Source organism: Balaenoptera acutorostrata, chromosome 20, assembly GCF_949987535.1.
Source record: "Balaenoptera acutorostrata chromosome 20, mBalAcu1.1, whole genome shotgun sequence".
Lineage (NCBI taxonomy): Eukaryota > Metazoa > Chordata > Mammalia > Artiodactyla > Balaenopteridae > Balaenoptera > Balaenoptera acutorostrata.
Window position 1 is genome coordinate 15541117 of NC_080083.1, and position 13666 is coordinate 15554782.

General features: G+C 37.6%; 1 protein-coding gene across 1 annotated transcript in view; it reads right to left on the reverse strand.

Moving 5' to 3' along the window:
- The window catches only part of EFCAB5 (EF-hand calcium binding domain 5), a 113874-nt gene that overhangs the window by 74888 nt on the left and 25320 nt on the right, over nt 1-13666 (reverse strand). The window contains exon 5 of the mRNA XM_057536276.1: nt 3679-4249. Coding sequence (XP_057392259.1) covers nt 3679-4249 — 571 coding nt within the window. The remainder of the gene's footprint in view (nt 1-3678; nt 4250-13666) is intronic.

A 13666-nucleotide genomic window follows, 5' to 3' on the forward strand; every position in this document is an offset into this window, starting at 1 on the left:
AAAGTTTGTATAGGCCTAGTTAAGGATTTTGGTTTTTATCCTAAGAATAAAGGGATACCATTGAAAGGTTTCACACTGGAGAAAAATGTGAAAACGTTAAACTTTAAAAAAATCTTCAGATACAGGTAAACGATAGAGTGGAAGAGGGCAAAATGGACGTAAACATAACAATTAGGAGACTATTGCAATATTGCAGGTGACAGATGATGGTAGCTTAGACTAGGGTGACAGCAGTGGGGAGGGTCAGAAATGAATAGATTTGAAAGAAGGAGGTAAAATCAGCAGGACTTAATGATTGACTGGAAGTGATCAATGAGGAAGCAGAAAGTGTCAAGGTTAATCCCTCTGGTTTTGGCTTAAAAATCTGGATGGATGATCAATTAAGACAATGACTTGTTGAAACTGAGATGCTCGGGAAACATCCAAGTGCAGATACTGAATAGACAGTTACATGTGTTGTAATGAGGGCACTCAGGGATGGATTATGGAGTGATAGGAGAACTATGCCTTAAGGAACCTTAATATTTGAAGATCAGGTAGCAAAGAATGAACCAGCAAAGGATACTAAGAAGGATTAAACAGAGGTAGAGGGAAAACTAGTAAAAAATGATATCATGGAAGGAAGGGAAACAGTATTTCAAGGAGGAAATGGCCAACATAATTGAACACTGCTAAGAGGTCAAGTAAGATGAGGACTGCAAACTTTCCACTGGGCCTAGAAGCAGAGAAAATGTTGTCATATTGGTAAGTGACATTTATTGAAGAGAGCCTGGAACAAAGACCAGATAGAACAGGTTGATAAAAGTGTAGGAAGTAGGGAAAGTGCTATGTGGACAACTATTTTGATAAATTTAGTTATGTTTTAGTCATATTTCCTCAACTAGAGTGTATAAGCTCCTCATGACAAGAACCAAATTTTGTATTTTTTTTTTCGTATGGCTCAACATTAAGCACTGAGTTAATTATGCCATAAATACTGATTGACTGTGAAGACTCCTCAATAAATTTAAGTTATTAATTCATTCATCTAACAAATATTTATTGAGGCCCAATTCTTGCCAAATACTTCGCTCAGTGTTGGAAATATAGATATGATAGAAAATGGCATGCAATATAGTGTGCAATATGATAGAAAATAGTGTGCAATAGTGTACTTCTCTGCAGTAGTGTGAAATTCTAACATTAATAATCTTTCTCTATACTTCCTTTTTAATGTTTAATTTAAAAAATATATATACAGTAAAATTAACCTTTTTTGGTGCATAGTTGTATAAATTTCAACACATGTATAAATATGTGTAACCATCGCCATAATCAAGCTATCAAAAGTTTGTAATCTTATTTTAAGAGCAAATATTTTTCATTATCAATTCACAATAAGGCAGTAGTGACATAGAATATGCATTCTCAAGAATTGGAGGGATCAAGAATCAGAGGGAAAAGATGCTAAAAGAAAAGAAAATATGAAGAAAAACAAAATGACACAAACCTACCCTCCTTATCAGTTTTGCAAATTTACATGTAAGAATTATAGTCCACTTCAATTCTATACCTGTCTTTCAGGAACCCTGAGGGAAAGCAATAAAAGTATACTGCAGGGCTTCCCTGGTGGCGCAGTGGTTGAGAATCTGCCTGCTAATGCAGGGGACACGGGTTCAAGCCCTGGTCTGGGAAGATCCCACATGCCACGGAGCAACTGGGCCCGTGAGCCACAACTACTGAGCCTGCGCGTCTGGAGCCTGTGCCCCGCAACGGGAGGGGCCACGATAGTGAAAGGCCCGCGCACCGCGATGAAGAGCGGTCCCCGCACCGCGATGAAGAGTGGCCCCCGCTTGCCGCAACTAGAGAAAGCCCTCGCACGAACCGAAGACCCAACACAGCCAAAAATATATAAATAAAATAAATAAATAAATAAAGTAGCTATTAAAAAAAAAAAAAAAAAAAGTATACTGCATATGTAAAACTTACAAATAGCGGTGATATTTTATTTTTTAGGTAAGTGGCTACCACTATATAAATTGTTCCAAATCAGTAAGGAGTGTCTTCTCTATCTATCGTACTTAAACACCAAACAAAGATGAATCCCTTTTTGTCCAGGGAAGTAGGCAGATGAAAAATTTTCAGATCAGGTTGAGTCAAACAGACACTTTAACATTATCACCAGAAGATAAAGTCTTGACAAACCAAACAAAAATATTATGTGTCCTTTTTCTTGAGCATAAGTAAGGAAAACTCTCATTCCTAAAATGAATGGACTTCTCCAAAGCTCTCTAATGGATTGAGAACAACACAAACAATGATATAGTTCAGAGAATTTAAAAGCAGGACTGTTTTTGCTAAGATTGCTGGGTATCCAAGCTTTAAGTTAATAGACATTGTGCTGCTGTAAAGCATCCCTAGGATTTCTGAATATTCTACAAATGCTTGAAACTGTCTTGTATTGACATATGGATCTTGGATTTTTGCCAGAGGAAGATGAAACCCTAATTCTGATAATCTCAGCAAAGAAAGCATCTTTAAATACTTTAACTCTTTCATGATATTCCTAACAACTTTAAGACAACATTGACTGATACAGAATAAGATGAGCAAATGGAAAGATAAGCATTCTCATATAGAAACACTTGTCATTATTAAGGATGTTGATTTTCCCTAAGATAATGAATAAATTTAATCTTATTTCAATAAAAATTCCTATAACGTTTCTTTTGGTGTTCTCTCTCTCCCTCCCTTTTTTTTTCAGGTAGATGAATCAATCCTAAAGCTCATATTGAAAAGTAAACACACAAGAATAGACAGTAATGATTAGAAAAGAAGAACAAATATAGACTATTCAGTAATTGTTATTGGGCTAACTATGTAGCCATTTTGAAAAGGAATAAGTTGGATACATATTTTAAATCTTACACTAGGATAAATTCTAAATGGATCAATACTTTAAATTAAAATTAAAGTAATTCCAGAAGAAAACATGGGACAATTCTTTTAACATCTTGAAATGAAATGTAACAATGACTCAAAGCCCAGAAGCCGTAAAATAAAAGTCAATAAATCTGACCACATAGAAATAAAAAATCCTCTACATGACACAAGATAAATGACAGGTGAAAAACAGAGTAAAATATTTGTAACTTATTCACATCCTTTGGATAAAAGGAAGAAAATTAAGAATGTATATTTGCATTTGCTTATGTGTGCACTAAGAAATTTCGGAAAGATCCATTGAAAACTAAGAACAGTAGCTATTTATAGCAGAGGTGGAGCACTGCGTGGATGGAGGATAAGAATGGGAGAGAAAGTTTTCACCGTATAACACTTTATACGTTTCAGCTTTTGAACCAGGTGAACATATTACCTATCTGAAAAGTTAAATTTTAAAAAGTCCTTCCTCTCATATAGCTTACTTTCCAATGCAAGAAGACAAATAATAAACAAATAAATATACACTTGGGATCCTAGTGAGATAACTAAATTCATGAGTACAAGGAACTTACTTAATATACCTTGTTAGTCTTCACAGTGCCTCATAAATAGTGAAGCACATAGTAGTAGCTCAATAAATACTTTTTGAAGAACTATAAAATTACTTTAAGTCCTATTTGTATGATTATGTTATTGTTCTACTTGCTTTTCAACATAAGGAGCTAGATCATCAACTGAAAATACAACAAACTGTACCTGTTGTAAGTAGTGTTCGGAACGTATATCTTCAGGTCTTCTGTGGTATTTCTCATCACCCTCTGATAACCAGACATTCCTGAGTCTTTGATATAATTAGGGTTGTTTCTCATTAAGTATTCCCCCAAATGGTTAATTGGATCAAACTTGGTTGGAATATCAACTTCTGCCAAAAGCTTCTTCTTTTCCACTTGCATTAACATTTTTTCCGTTCCAGGAACTAAGGTGGGTAGAAGTTTGTCGAGCAAATATGCACGAGTGTTCAGTGTCATGTTTTCAGTATTAAACCACTCTTTGGCCAAATTATCCCTGGGGAGTTTTTCTTCAGCCTTTTTTTCTAGTTCCTTCTTCAGATTTTCCTTATCTATGATTTTCTGCTGCATTGTCTGGGCTCTTGCCTGCAGTCTTTCAAAAAGATTTTTCTTCCATGACTGTTCTAGCTTCGAACTCTGTGTAGTTTGATCTAAATTGAAAATCACTTTTGCAGGTTTTCTGAATACAGTATTCTTTGAGATTCTAGAGTCCTTTATTGAACAAGTTGAGATTTTGGGCTGCTCCTCCAGGTTTAATTCTGAGGGGACAAAAATTGAAATGTAAGAAATATTAGAAGTAGATTTTAATCTATGTTACTTTAGAATATTATTAGAAAATTATTTTGCATCCATTTACACGGTATATTCAAACACAGCTAAAAGTAACAGAAAATCAGACAGCAGTGACTTTAACCATAAGGACATTTACTGTTTTCTTAATCAGAAGCCATTCAACAGCTCAGTGTTTTTATTAAGTACCTAGCATGTTTCTATTGTTCTTTATTCATTTTTTGTGCTTGTATCTCAGGATCACAAGATAGCTATTGCAGCTCCAGGCATCACTTCTTTACAGGAGAAAAGGATTGAGAATGAAGGAGCTTTCTCTTCTTGAGGTGCTGTTTTATTATTCAAGAAGAGAAGATCCCAGACTCCTCACTCTAAGACTTTCCTTTACATTTCATTGGCCCTAATTAGGTTACATGCCCACCCTAGGCCAATAGCTGGTAAAGGTAAAAGGGTTATTGAGAATAGTTTTGATCAATCATAATTTATTCCTTGGTCAGGGTTTAGACCAAATTTGGTCAGGGTTTAGACCAAATTCTCTGATATCAAGTGATTTCCATCTGCTACAAAATTGAAGTTCCATTGGCAGACAAAAGGTGGGAAAATGTCTGCTGAGTAGGCAGTGAAGAGAGTCTACCAGACGTGTACGTGTATTGGGTTGGCCAAAAAGTTCGTTCGGGGTTTTCCATAAGGTGTTACAGAAAAACCCAAATGAACCTTTTGGCCAACCCAATAAATATATTTCTTCCCACTCTCATATTTCCAACTTCTTCCATGTTGGAGATTTTAGACCAAGATAGTGGACTGAGGTCAGGACCTACATGCCCTCCCTACCAAAATCTCTAGAAATGATAGAAAAGGGTGTGTGTGTGTTTGTGTGTGTGTGTGCGTTTTAATATGAACATAAGAATGCTAACAACCAGTAGAAACTAACATAACATTGTAAGGCAATTATACTCCAATAAAAATTAATTTTAAAAAAAGGACTTCTCTGGTGGTCCAGTGGGTAAGACTCTGCGCTCCCAATGCAAGGGGCCTGGGTTTGATTCCTGGTTGGGCAACTAGATCCCACACGCATGCCACAACTAAGAGTCCTCATGTCGCAATGAAGATCCTGGATGCCACTACAAAGGCGGCACAGCCAAAAAAAAAAAAAAAAAAAGAATGCTAACAATCAGTCATGAAGAGGGCCTTCAGAAACTTTGAGGGTCTCTGAAAAATGTAAGGTAGATGGGATTAGATTGATTAAAGAAACTATAAGACTAAAAAGATCCAGAAGATGACTGTGAAATTTGGGAGCAGCTCTGAGGCACCCTAAGTTTAAAGGATGTAGATATGGATAGCAGGGGAATGACTGACCTTTTTGTGTATCTTCATCCCCATTTGAGCTAATCATCAGGCACCAGAGGCATTCACCCTTGAACTGGGACAAGGGGATTCGGGCAAGAGAGGCAGGATAATGCCTCCACACACAGAGAAAATGAATTGCTGACAGACTTCACTGTCTGCACATCTTACCCCTCCTCCACAATCTGCATATCTTACCCCTCCTCCACAATCACTGGCAGCAGGCTACAGAAAACAGAAACGTCATCCAGAGAAAAGCAAACAGGGATTCCCAAATGCAAATGTAAGCACACACGTAAGGATCACCAAATATTTAACGAAAACTATCTCCATGACTAAACAAATGCAATGATTAATACTATCCAAGGAAGCACCATTAATAGAACAAATATAAGGAGTTCTAAAAGAGCTGTAATTAATATCCTCACAGCAGAGAAATTAGAGGAAATTAAAAATATAGTTATATTATTTTTAAAAATTACAAGAGCTTGGAAACCTAGTGCTCAGATCTTGGCTTCTTTCTTTTTTTTAAATAGGACTGAAATTTTAAATTTACTTATTTATTTATTTTTGGCTGCATTGGGTCTTCGTTGCTGCGTGCAGGCTTTCCCTATTTGCGGCAAGCAGGGGCTGCTCTTCGTTGCGGTGCGCAGGCTTCTCATTGCGGTGGCTTCTCTTGTTGCGGAGCATGGGCTCTAAAGTGCAGGCTCAGTAGTTGTGGCGCTCGGGCTTAGTTGCTCCACGGCATGTGGGATCTTCCCGAACCAAGGCTGGAACCCGTGCCCCCTTCATCGGCAGGCGGATTCTTAACCACTGTGCCACCAGGGAAGTCCCCAGACCTTGGTTTCTAATATCATTCTCCAATTAAAAAAAATCAGGACTCATTGAAAAAATGGCTGATTCTAGGACTGGGGCAAGAAATATTCAAGATGAGCCTGGAGCAGAAATATACCCATAAATATATGACCAATTGACTTTTGCCAAGGGTTGCCAAGATCATTCAATGGGGAGAAAATTATCTCTTCAGCAAATGGTGCCGTAAAAAATGGGTATCCATATGCAAAAAAATGAAGTTGGACCCATACTTCATGCCATAAACAAAAATCCAGCTCTAACAGATGTATACTGAATATTCCACCCAACAACAGTAGAATACACATTCTGCTCAAGTGCACATGGGACATCCTCCAGGATAGACTATATGTTAGGCCACAAAACAAATCCTAATAGATTTAAAAATATAAATATCATACAAAGTGTCTTCTTTGAAGATATAGGAGAAATCTGTGGGATTAAAAAACACACTTTTAATCAACCAATGGGTTAAAGAAGAAATCACAAGGGAAATTAGAACATACTTAGAGATGAATGAAAATGGAAACACACTATACCAAAACTTATGGGAGGCAGTGAAAGCAATGCTCAGAGGGAAATTTATAGCTGTTAAGTGACTACATTAAAAAAGAAGAAAACTCTCAAATCAATAATCTAAGTTTACACCTCAAGGACTAGAAAAAGAAGAGTAAAATAAACCTAAAACTAACAGAAGGAAGGAAATAATAAAGATTAGAGTGGAGATAAACAAAATAGAGACTATAAAAACAGCAGAGAAAATCAATGAAACCAAAAGTTGGTTATTTGAAAAGATCAACATAATTGACAAATTGCTAGACTGGCAAAGAGAAAAAGAGTGAAGACACAAAAAAACTAATATAAGAAATGAAAGTGGGAACATTACCACCAATCTCACAGAGATAAAAAGGATAACCTAGAATAAATGGACAAAAAATACATAAAAAGTATCTAAACTGACTCAAAAAGAAATAGAAAATCTTAACAGACCCATAACAAGTAAAGAGATTAAATTAGTAATCAAAACCCTCACAAGAAAGAAAAGTCCTGGACCAGATGGCTTCACCAGTGAATTTAATCAAACATTTAAAGAATTAAAACCTATCCTTACAACATTCCTCCCCCCAAATTGAAGAGGACATAACAGTTTCTAACTCATTCTATGAGGCCAGCATAGATATGATACCAAAGCCAGATAAGGACACCACATGAAAAGAAAATTTCAGACTACTATTCCTTATGAATATAGATGTAAATCTTCAACAGAATATTAGCAAATCATGACAATATTCTCCTGTTATCTTCTAAAATTACTTACTGTTTTATCACTCACATTTATATCTACAATACATGTAGAATTTATTTGCATGTGTGGGGTGAGGTAGGACTCAAAAATACATATTTTCCATTTTGGCATCATTACTGAAAACACCTCCTGTTTTCAATACAGGACTTTCAACTGGACTCTATTTCATTGGCTTATTTGTCTATCCTTATGTCAATGTCCTACTGTCCTAATTTCTGTAACCTAATTATAAATGTTGATATTTAGTAATATAAATCCCCCAGCTTTGTTGTTCTTCAAGATTTCCTTGGCTTTTCTGGGTCTTTTGCATTTCTACATAAATTTTAGAATCAAATTATTTTATATACACACAGACACATATACAGAACCCTGCACAAATTTTTGCTAGAATTATACTGCATCTAGAGGTCAGTCGAGGGAGCACTACTTTCTTAACAATATTAAGTCTTCTAATTCATGAATAAGGTATATTTTTTCATTTATTTAGGTCTTCTTTAATTTCTTTTAACAATGTTTTATAGTTTCAGTGTACAGGTTTTGTTCATTTTTGGTTAGATTTATTTTGAGATATTTAGTGCTTTTTATGCCATTAAAATTGTATTTTTAAATTTTCATTTTCTAATTGTTTGTTGTTAACATATAATAGAAATATAATTAGGTTCCCAGGACCTAGCTAGTTCAGGCTCTGAACAATAAGCTCTCAGATGTTTTTTTCTATAGCCACGATTGCTGAGGTGATTGGAATGAAAAACTTAGTAAGACTCTTAAGGTTTTTTCTGGTATGGCCATGGAGATGAAGTAGTTCCAGGTCTTTCAAATATTATCTACTAGTCAATTTGCTTCTCTCCACTGAAAAAATATTAATGTCCAACTGAACCACAATAGGATTAGGGCCATACACTGTTAAAGTTCTTTGCCTCTATTACTTCGTGGATTCAGGAGAAAAGAAGAAATAGATATGTAAATTATTTTGATACTCATTATTTTTTTAAAGATTTTTTTTTTAATGTGGACCACTTTTAAAGTCTTTATTGAATTTGTTACAATACTGCTTCTGTTTTACGTTTTGGTTTTTTGGCCACGAGGCATTTGGGATCTTAGCTCTGCATTGGAAGGCGAAGTCCTAACCACTGGGCAGCCAGGGAAGTCCTCATACTCATTGTTTTTAACATAACCAGAAAGCAGTTATTGAGCCATGCTTCAATCATTAATAACTCTCAATAAATAGTACTAGTGCAATAAAAGGGTAAGAGACCAGAACCTCCACAACTTAGAGCAGTGTTTTTTTAAATTTTATTTATTATGAAATATTTAAGACCTGTAAGTATAATGATGATATAAGTAGCCATATAGCTACTCTTAGCTTAAGAAAAAAATTACCTGTATATTAAAGCCTCTCAAATACCCCTACTTTGATAGAAACACTATTCGGAATTTCACGTTTATCATTTTTCTGCATTTGTATATATTATATATAAGCAATATAATATTGTTCTTGTTTTTAATTTCTATAAAAATGATTTCATATCATGTGTATTCTGTGACCTTTTAAATACTTAATATTACGTTTATGAAATTCATCTATATTGATAACTGCAGCTCCAGTGTGTTCGTTTTTCACTGCTTCATAATATTTCATTATATGACTGCTTTGCAATGTATTTATTCATTCTCATTTTGGGGGAGGCTATCCATAAATTAAAATTCTTTTTATTTATTAAAATTTCTTTCTTAGCTTTGAGAGTACTCTGAAGAATACTTTTAAATTCTACCTACAGGTGGAGCTTCAAGATGGTGGAAGAGTAAGATGCGGAGATCACCTTCCTCCCCACAAATACATCAGAAATACATCTACATGTGGAACAACTCCTACAGAACACCTACTGAACGCTGGCAGAAGACCTCAGACCTCCCAAAAGGCAAGAAACTCCCCACGTACCTGGGTAGGGTAAAAGAAAAAAGAAAAAACAGACTAAGAATACGGACAGGACCTGCACCAGTGGGAGGGAGCTGTGAAGGAGGAAAGGTTTCCACACACTAGGAAGGCCCTTCGCGGGTGGAGACTGCGAGTGGCGGAGCGGGGGAGCTTCAGACCCACGGAGGAGAGCGCAGCCACAGGGGTGCGGAGGGCAAAGCGGAGAGATTCCCGCACGGAGGATCGGTGCCGACCAGCACTCACCAGCCCAAGAGGCTTGTTTGCTCACCTGCCGGGGCGGGCGGGGACTGGGAGCTGAGGCAGGGGCTGGGATCGCAGGGAGAGGACTGGGGTTGGCTGCGTGAACACAGCCTGAAAGGGGCTAGTGTGCCACAGCTAGCCGGGAGGGAGTCCGGGAAAAAGTCTGGAGCTGCCGAAGAGACAAGAGACTTTTTCTTGCCTCTTTGTTTCCTGGTGCACGAGGAGAGGGGATTCAGAGCGCCGCTTAAAGGAGCTCCAGAGACGGGCGCGAGCCGCGGCTATCAGCGTGGACCCCAGAGACGGGCATGGGATGCTAAGGCTGCTGCTGCAGCCACCAAGAAGCCTGTGTGCAAGAACAGGTCACTATCCACACCGCCCCTCCCGGGAGCCTGTGCAGCCCGCCACTGCCAGGGTCCCGTGATCCAGGGACAACTTCCCCGGGAGAACACATGGTGCGCCTCAGGCTGCTGCAACGTCATGCTGGCCTCTGCCGCCGCAGGCTCACCCCGCATCTGTACCCCTCCCTCCTCCTGGCCTGAGTGAGCCAGAGCCCCCAAATCAGCTGCTCCTTTAACCCCGTCCTGTCTGAGCGGAGAACAGACGCCCTCAGGCAACCTACACGCAGAGGTGGGTCCAAATCCAAAGCTGAAGCCCGGGAGCTGTGCGAACAAAGAAGAGAAAGGGAAATCTCTCCCAGCAGCCTCAGGAGCAGCGGATTAAATCTCCACAATCAACTTGATGTACCCTGCATCTGTGGAATACCTGAATAGACAACGAATCATCCCAAATTGAGGAGGTGGACTTTGGGAGCAACGATATATATATTTTTTCCCCTTTTTCTCTTTTTGTGAGTGTGTATGTGTATGCTTCTGTGTGTGATTTTGTCTGTATAGCTTTGCTTTTACCATTTGTCCTAGGGTTCTCTCTGTCCGTTGTGTTTTTTTTTATTACTTAAAAAATTTTTTTTTTCATAATACTTATTTTTTATTTTAATAACTTTATTTTATTTTACTTTATTTTATTTTATCTTCTTCTTTCTTTCTTTCTTTTTTTTCTCCCTTTTATTCTGAGCCGTGTGGAGCACAGGCTCTTGGTGCTCCAGCCAGGCGTCAGGGTTGTGCCACTGAGGTGGGAGAGCCAAGTTCAGGACACTGGTCCACAAGAGACCTCCCAGCTCCACGTAATATCAAATGGCGAAAATCTCCCAGAGATCTCCATCTCAATGCCAAGACCCAGCTTCACTCAACGACCAGCAGACTACAGTGCAGGACACCCTATGCCAAACAACTAGCAAGACAGGAACACAACGCCACCCATTAGCAGAGAGGCTGCCTAAAATCATAATAAGGCCACAGACACCCCAAAACACACCACCAGATGTGGACTTGCCCCAGAAAGACAAGATCCAGCCTCATCCACCAGAACACAGGCACTAGTCCCCTCCACCAGGAAGCCTACACAACCCACTGAACCAACCTTAGCCATTGGGGACAGACAACAAAAACAATGGAAACTACAAACCTGCAGCCTGCAAAAAGGAGACCTCAAACATAGTAAGTTAAGCAAAATGAGAAGACTGAGAAACACACAGCAGATGAAGGAGTAAGGCAAAAACCCACCAGACCTAACAAATGAAGAGGAAATAGGCAGTCTACCTGAAAAAGAATTCAGAATAATGATAGTAAAGATGATCCAAAATCTTGGAAGTAGAATGGAGAAAATACAAGGAACGTTTAACAAGGACCTAGAAGAACTAAAGAGCAAACAAACAGAGATGAACAACACAATAACTGAAATTTAAAATTCTCTAGAAGGGATCAATAGCAGAATAACTGAGGCAGAAGAACGGATAAGTGACCTGGAAGATAAAATAGTGGAAATAACTACTGCAGAGCAGAATAAAGAAAAAAGAATGAAAAGAATAGAGGACAGTCTCAGAGACCTCTGGGACAACATTAAATGCAGCAACATTCGAATTATAGGGGTCCCAGAAGAAGAAGAGAAAAAGAAAGGGACTGAGAAAATATTTGAAGAGATTATAGTTGAAAACTTCCCTAATATGGGAAAGGAAATAGTTAATCAAGTCCAGGAAGCACAGAGAGTCTCACGCAGGATAAATCCAAGGAGAAACATGCCAAGACACATATTAATCAAACTATCAAAAATTAAATACAAAGAACAAATATTAAAAGCAGCAAGGGAAAAGCAACAAATAACATACAAGGGAATCCCCATAAGGTTAACAGCTGATCTTTCAGCACAAACTCTGAAAGCCAGAAGGGAATGGCAGGACATATTTAAAGTGATGAAAGGGAAAAACCTACAACCAAGATTACTCTACCCAGCAAGGATCTCATTCAGATTTGACAGAGATATTAAAAGCTTTTACAGACAAGCAAAAGCTAAGAGAATTCAGCACCACCAAACCAGCTTTACAACAAATGCTAAAGGAACTTCTCTAGGCAGGAAACACAAGAGAAGGAAAAGACCTACAATAATAAACCCAAAACAATTAAGAAAATGGTAATAGGAACATACATATCGATAATTACCTTAAATGTAAATGGATTAAATGCTCCAACCAAAGACATAGACTGGCTGAATGGATACAAAAACAAGACCTGTATATATGCTGTCTACAAGAGACCCACTTCAGACCTAGGGACACATACAGACTGAAAGTGAGGGGATGGAAAAAGATATTCCATGCAAATGGAAATCAAAAGAAAGCTGGAGTGGCAATTCTCATATCAGACAAAATAGACTTTAAAACAAAGACTATTACAAGAGACAAGGAAGGACACTACATCATGATCAAGGGATCAATCCAAGAAGAAGATACAACAATTGTAAATATTTAGGCACCCAACATAGGAGCACCTCAATACATAAGGCAAATACTAACAGCCATAAAAGGGGAAATCGACAGTAACACAATCATAGTAGGGGACTTTAACACCCCACTTTCACCAATGGACAGATCATCCAAAATGAAAATAAATAAGGAAACACAAGCTTTAAATGATACATTAAACAAGATGTACTTAATTGATATTTACAGGACATTCCATCCAAAAACAACAGAATACACATTCTTCTCAAGTGCTCATGGAACATTCTCCAGGATAGATCATATCTTGGGTCACAAATCAAGCTTTGGTAAATTTAAGAAAATTGAAATCATATCAAGTATCTTTTCCGACCACAATACTATGAGACTAGACATCAATTACAGGAAAATATCTGTAATAAATACAAACACATGGAGGCTAAACAACACACTACTTAATAACCAAGACATCAGTGAAGAAATCAAAGAGGAAATCAAAAAATACCTAGAAACAAATGACAATGAAAACATGACGACCCAAAACCTATGGGATGCAGCAAAAGCAGTTCTAAGAGGGAAGTTTTTAGCTATACAAGCCTACCTTAAGAAACAAGAAACATCTCAAATAAACAACCTAACCCTACACCTAAAGCAATTAGAGAAAGAAGAACAAAAAAATCCCAAAGTTAGCAGAAGGAAAGAAATCATAAAGATCAGATCAGAAATAAATGAAAAAGAAATAAAGAAAATGATAGCAAAGATCAATAAAACTAAAAGTTGGTTCTTTGAGAAGATAAACAAAATTGATAAACCATTAGCCAGACTCATCAAGAAAAAAAGGGAGAAGATTCAAATCAATAGAATTAGAAATGAAAAAGGAG